Genomic DNA, 7,388 nt, shown 5'->3' on the forward strand with positions numbered 1-7,388 from the left:
CTCAGAAGCAGGGTTCGCAGGTTTAAACCGCGGTTTTAACCACTTGGCAAAAACAGTTTTTGCCAGTTTTTGCCGGCAAAAATGGCAAAAACTAAAAAATTTATAGTTCAGTTTTTTCATCTCAAAACAAATAATGAAGTTACAAAAATAAGTTCCCGAGTGTAACAAGGCCAGATTTTGTAATTATAGGCAATATATTAAGAAATTAAAGGCATGCGTTTTCATTGCTCAAGTGCAGTTAACCGAAATGTGGCATGTATCAAATTCAAAACTTTTTCATTTTAAGGACTTAATGAGACAAAAAATATGTTGAATGATTCGATTAAAAGTTGTGTGTTACTGTTTATGAGCTTTCTGTGTCACTTTTTAATATTTGAGTGACTATATGTGAGTTTTTTTTTTTTTTTTCCATTTTTGCCGGTTTAAACCAGGCAAAAACTGGCAAAAACAGTTCTTGCCAGGTTTTTGCCACTTTGCCGGCAAAAACAGGTTTTTGCCGGCAAAAACCGAACCCTGCTCAGAAGACCTTGCATGTAGCTATTAAAATTTGAATTTTAGCGCATTCCTTTTTTTCAGTCATCAGAAAAAATAAAGAATTTCAACCATGAAGCAGCCAAAAAGTCCCCATAAATGTTCTAAAAAGAGAATTATACATTTTACAATTAAGAACATTCCACTTAGGGGTTTTGCCACATTCTTCTGAGAAAAATGTTTTTTCCCCTAAAAATAAAAATTGTTAACAAAATGAACATTTTTATTCCAGGGTTCTCTGGAAGATATGGAAAAAGATGTGAAGTTCTTGGAATCCAAAAATGTTTGTTTTGGTGCTAAGATAGTAAGAGGAGCATATATTGAATATGAGAAAACATACATCAAAGATCACCCAAATGATGGTGAGTACCTTCCATTTCTGGGTCACTTACCCAGCTAACACAAAAGATTTACTATAATATACCCAGTAAACAAAACTCTTTCTACATGTATAGCATTCGCCAAAAGGTTAGAAATGGTTGCCAGAAAATGTTTAAATGTTGGGTTACATAAAGGGTATAAAATGTATCACATTGTAAAAACAATTCAATTTTCAAAAGTTGCTGCAAAGCATTCAAACAAACTGTTATGCAAGAGCTGACAAAATATTTTTTGTACATTTGCCAAAACGTGTTGGTAAATTAGAGAATAAACGATAGGAATTTTTGTTTTTACTATCCTCTACCGTGTGATAGACGGCGCACACTACGATTAAAATATTGGACCTGCCTGTCATCTATCATAGGTAGAGGATAGTAAAAACAAAAATTCCTATCGTTTATTCTCATTCTTAGTCAGTTAAATATTATTATAATAACTGTAAACCTATTTTTTAAAGTAAAAACTAAGTTACCATCATAAAAAATCCCCTTATTATAAAATGAACGAAACTTGTTTACAACTTCACATATTCTGTTGCGCGTAATGCTAGCGCATGCGCCTATTCCGCACTAGTCTATGCATACAACGCGATACCTACTCGCACCTCTAGAAGCGTGTAACGCTTTATCAAGACGCATGATGATGTGGGGTCGTCTACGGCCTGATAGACGGCACCCAAAATCATGCGAGTGTCCAATCAGATTATGAGTCTACAAACTAGACCACTCCCACTGCCTAAGAATAATAAATATTATTCATACAAAACATTTTAAACATTTTCCTGACCTTTTACCTGTGTAGGCTATATAGTTGATATTTATTTATTCAAAATGTTGTAACCAAAAGCAAAAAAAAAACAAAAACAGCATTTTGAAATGTTGTTGAAACATTTTTTTGTTTGCTAAGTACATATAGAATTGCTACTTGTGTTTGTTATATCTTCTTTTAAGAGACATTTAGAATTCAGTTGTAGAATTTAGCAAATTGCACACCTGAAAATGTTGAGTACAATTTGCACACTTAAAGCACTTGCACTATGCAATTATTCAAGATTCAAGACACGATCTATTATCCTTCCACTTGTTGGTGTATGTTACATTGCAGCCCCTTTAATTTCTTCAACAAGCTAGAGAAACAATTTTTGGATATATGGTAACATGAAAAACAGAAACTTTTAAATAAAATGAGGCAATTCTTATCAGTTAAAACAATAAAAATGTTCCAATTTCATTGGGTCTCATAGACAATAGGTCCTTTGAAATTTTTTAAAAATCCTAATGAAATAAAGATGGTGTCTGGCCGCCTGCCTGAAGAAAAAATGGACTATTCCAGTTGAAATTTGTACACTCCTATGGGAGACATACAGTGGGTGTAGATTTCCAATGGAGTCACCCATGCAGGTAAACCCCATTTGAAATTCACACTCTGTGTGGAAGATTAAAGTCATGTCGTCCAAAGGGGGTGTATATTGATTCCAACTTGAAGAGCCCAATGTTAAAATGAAAACAGTTTCCTCCCTTCTTACTTTGTTGCAAATTTAGTGAGCCTTCTGTGGAAGGTTGTTAAGACCACAGGTAACAATGAATCAATGATGGTTGATATGGAATCATACTCGGACATGTCTATTATGTCATTTGTGGTTGAATTGTAATATGCATACCCTTTGTTGATTCCTTCATAGAGATTTGTAATTTATATTCTTACGCTAGCAATATTCTTACAAAACTGAAAAGAAATGAAATATTTGACTTTACTAAGTTTTGTTCTTTTAGATATTGACATGGAATTCTGCAAAGAAAAAATAAAAGGGACTTGGTTTTTTTCTTTTTACAAAATATCTGTAGATTATGTTAGACCAAGCTACAATGCAACAACCGAGGCATATCATGTATTGATGGACTACGGGCTGTCACTAGTCAAGGACTGGGGAGTGAAAAGATGTAACATCATTCTAGCCACACAAAATGAGAAATCTGCTCAAAGAGGTGTTGAAAGGTAAAATCATTATCACAAGTCTGTAGCAATGTTGTACAAGTTTTATGAGTTATGCAAGTTTATTTCAGTAATATGAGGATTATGAGAAAAATACAAGCTTTGTTCTGATGCCAAAGCTCCATTTTGATAGGAAAAAGTGTGGGGGTGTGTGTGTGTGTGTGGGGGGGGGGTGAGGCTGGTGATCTGATCTGTATGTGCACATTTAAAGATGCAATGGCTAAGGAAGATAGATGAAAGCACATTCCAACAAATAACTACATTTTTCTTCAAATTATTGTCATGGTGTTGAAAAGATACAGATGTAAAACATTTAGAAGTAAACATTGTTGTCAAAGCCAGTATGTGAAATGCCTTCGCCTGGTGTGACCACTTTCCGGCTTCATCTGCATGTATGTTTTTCAGGACGTGTACAGTTTTGGATTTGAAGATGTTAAAGCTAATCAAGTATAGGTAAAAAACATTCATGTTTAGTAAATTCTGCCAAACTTACTGCTACTGCCCCCAACTTGTGTAATCAATGTTCAATTGGAGATCATATCATTGTCTTCCCCAAAGTATAATCGTATGTTGGTTAAATAAGTATTTGGATCTGCTATCATTCAATGAATCAATTAGGGACATGATTACAGATGATAGTTAGTGTTTTACTTTTCTTCTCATAGGATGTGGGAACTAGGGATCCCTGCCAGGTCTGGTGCTGTGTTGTTTGCTCAGCAGCTTGGAATGGCTGATCATGTGTCTGTTGCCTTAGGTGAGTTGATTTTAGTTATGGATCAAATGATTGGTAAATGGATTGGTTGATTGATTAAGTGAGTGATTGGGTGACTGACAAGAGTATATGTGATTGGGATTCACAATCAGATTAAATGAATTTCAAGTGAGTATGCCAGTAGGTGACTTAGTGAGTAGATGATTGATTGATGGAATGACTGATTGATTGGTTGATTGATTGTTTGATTGATTGATTGATTGATGGAGTATTAAGTGAGTTGGTAGACAAATAATGATTGGTTTGTTGCATGATTATATTGATGGCTGGATGGATGGGAGAGTTGACAATGAGGACATTCATTTGTTGGCAAATGATTTATTGAATGATCAGATTGTTCAATGTGTGGTTTGTGGATAGTTGTGTTGGGGTGTGTGTGTGTGAGGGTCTATCTTTCTAATAATATCCAAATAAGACCTGTTGATGCATGTACAAAACCTAAATCGTGTTTTACTTCCCCTTTTTGTTTCAATTCTCAGGTCAAGCTGGTTATCCAGTCTACAAGCTATTCCCATGTGGGACTGTGATAGAGACTGTGCCATATATGACACGTAGGGCCCAGGAGAACCACTCTGTATTCCTTAGAATTGGTAAAGAGAAGCAAATGCTGCGACAAGAACTGATGCGGAGACTACTAAGAAGAAAGGTTACAGCTAATTGAAACTACCAAGTATCAATTTGTTTTTTCTCCATTTTACAGGTGAAACTGGGTACCCAGTCTATAAAGGGTTCCCATGTGGGTCTGTGACACAGACTATCCCATATTTATCACGCAGAGCTGAAGAAACCATTCTGTATTTGAAGAGCTTGGTTCCAGACCATGTTAATTCCACAAACACATGTTTCTGTTTACCTGTGTGATATTGCAATGGGTTGTGATGCTATAAGTATAGTAATTTCAGTTGGATGCAAATGAGAACAATTAGTCTGCATATTGTTAAGCAGCATTGTTGTGGTAAATAATGGCTTGTTGATGGTACAGCACATTGTTGCTAATGTCAAACTTGTCAAAGTAATTGTGATTGTATCACACAAGTAAATGTGAAACATGTGGTTGTGGACTAAACATGGTTTGGAAACAAGCTCTTCATTTATAAGGGTTGGTAAAGAGAAGCGTATGCTGATAAAAGAATTATTGTGGAGACTACTGTGATGGTTAGGAGTACATGGTACTTGAGGTACAACAATGTTGCACAATTTGAATGGTTGTTCTTTTTAAGGCAGGTCGGAAGTGAGTTGGGATTAAATATTGAAGCAAGTAATGATGCCAGTCAAAGGACTATGGGTTCAATAAAGTTGATCCAAAAGCATAATTTTCTTGGGAGGAGGAAAACACCCAAAACTTGTTTTGGTATAGTTTCATCTTTAACTCAAGAACAACAAGACTTATGGAAATACAATAGGATTATTGGCTTACTTGACCAATTTCCTATAAAGGTCCGTGTATTAATAGTACACAGGCCTAAATCTGGACCAATGTGATTCCGCATCAGACTTGCCTTAGTCATATTCATTATATTTTTAGTGTGTGTATTGATTGTTGAGCCTAGTGTACAATCATGTTTGCCCATACCAACCTTTTGTGCATTTCAAAATGTACCTTGTATGGCCATTTTGTGCATATGTACACTACACTTGGCTCACACATTCTTGCTGTACTTGACCACATGCTTGTATATGCCTATGTTATCTTGCTTTACAAGTTCCTTGTATGCATACATGTGATGTATAAATTGACCCATGTAAACACGAGTTGCAAGTTAATGCCTTATTGTAGCCAAAGTTTTTACAAATTTGCCAAAGATGTTTAAAACTGGAAATTTGCATTTTAAATTTGACAGGCAATTTGAGATTTAGATATACAGATGGGTTAAATTGTTTGTCAATTTTAACAGACAATTTGGGCTTTAGGTATACGATGGGTCAAATGTTTTGTAGAAAATTGGTATAGCAATCATGTAAGCTTGGTACAAAAATTATGTGAACCAGGCAGTACTCCTTCCCTTCACCTATTTGTTAACCATAACCACTTTTAAACGAATTGTAAGCAATTATTTATAAGCAACTAACAATGCCAACAACTGAATATATGTATATAGGTAATTGAATCATATCATGAGATTTATATTATGCAATTGTATTCAAAGTAATCTTTATATATAGATCTTATAAATATATTATTATACATAGTCATTTATATATTTTTAAAGTCTGTAATTGTATCTTCTTTAGTAAAAAAATCAAATTATGTAGATATGTGATTGGCTGTAGCAATACTCTTGACATGTAAAATTAATTTCCATTTAATATTTAATTTTCATCTGTTTTCTTTGTTTACCTCTGGTACTCCCCATCACCATGGCACACAATTTTTCCTTGTCATAAGTTAAGGGCTGGGGTATGAACGTTTGGACAGTATTTATTTTGGGACACTAGAGCACATCAGACATATCGAATTGCATTCTGAATACGAAGAATGTCATTCTGATATCAAATATTTTGATTTTTTGAAATTCGCAATTTAATACACATTTTATGGCAAATCATTAGAAATTGATATTTTTGATATTTAACAGTACTTGAGTAAACTTTATAAATCTGATGATTTATACTTAAAGTGTATGTAGGTGGAATGAAAAGCCGACGATCAATTGAAAATTTTGACCTTTACAGTATTGAAGATATGGATTTTTCCCCAAAACACCAAAAAAATTATGTCTTTTGGGAAAAAAATCCATATCTTCAATATGAAAGGTCAAAATTTTCAATTGACCATCGGCTTTTCCTCCCTACTACATACACTTTAAAATATATCATTAGATTTATATAATTTACTGAGGACTGTTATATATCAAAATTTGAAAAATATCAAATTTTTATAATTTGTCATAAAATTTGTATTACATTGTGATTTTCAAAAAATGAAAATTATTTGATATCAGAAAGACATGCTTCGTATTCAGAATGCAATTCGATAGATCTGAGGTGCTCTCATGTCCCACAAAAATACTGTCGAAACACAATAAACGCTCATTAGATCCCTTAAAGGGCCAATTTGCATGTTGCTTCACATTTCCTGAAGTGGACAATATGATGTGTCAAATGATATAGTTTCATTTTGATCAAACTAATTGAAACAATACCTGACATAATAAAGCGGTATATAATTCCTCAATTAAGTCTTGGAGATAGGCTAATTTGGTGTATGCTTACATGAATTATATGATTATCTATAAGTGATATTAGGTTTTCCTCAAAAGTATTCCTCCCACCGTTGGAGGATAATGTCTATGTGGGTGTGTTCCTCTGATAAGGTAATGATAGTAATGCAATTTTGCAAGCCTAGCCTAGTAAGGAGCTCATAGGAATTCCAAAACCGCTATATTACCTTTCAATTATTATCTTAGGTGATTACTTTTCAGCACTATCAGAAAATCAGAATTTTAAAGCACAACCCATCATTTTTAAACTCATTTCTAATAGGGGCCACTAAAAGACCACTATCAAATTTGGACTTGATCATATCATAGATATCTTTCTGATTGCATGATTAAAGATACAAGAAAACACTGAGGGTATTCAGAGATGTCACATTTCCGGATTTCCGGATTTTGGGGATTTAAAAAAAAATTTCCGGATTTTCATTTTTTTCATTTTTTTTTTCATTTTTTTTTTTGCTTTTGAAGTGGCCCTATTGTCTTATCTTTCTGCT

General features: G+C 33.9%; 1 protein-coding gene across 1 annotated transcript in view; it reads left to right on the forward strand.

Moving 5' to 3' along the window:
• The window catches only part of LOC140168727 (hydroxyproline dehydrogenase-like), a 31,038-nt gene extending 25,217 nt beyond the window's left edge, over positions 1-5,821 (forward strand). The window contains exons 8-11 of the mRNA XM_072192137.1: positions 764-893; positions 2,757-2,907; positions 3,570-3,658; positions 4,156-5,821. Coding sequence (XP_072048238.1) covers positions 764-893; positions 2,757-2,907; positions 3,570-3,658; positions 4,156-4,337 — 552 coding nt within the window. The 3' untranslated portion in view covers positions 4,338-5,821. The remainder of the gene's footprint in view (positions 1-763; positions 894-2,756; positions 2,908-3,569; positions 3,659-4,155) is intronic.
• The last annotated feature ends 1,567 nt before the right edge of the window (positions 5,822-7,388 follow it).

This window comes from Amphiura filiformis, chromosome 13 (assembly GCF_039555335.1).
Source record: "Amphiura filiformis chromosome 13, Afil_fr2py, whole genome shotgun sequence".
Classification (NCBI taxonomy): Eukaryota; Metazoa; Echinodermata; class Ophiuroidea; order Amphilepidida; family Amphiuridae; genus Amphiura; species Amphiura filiformis.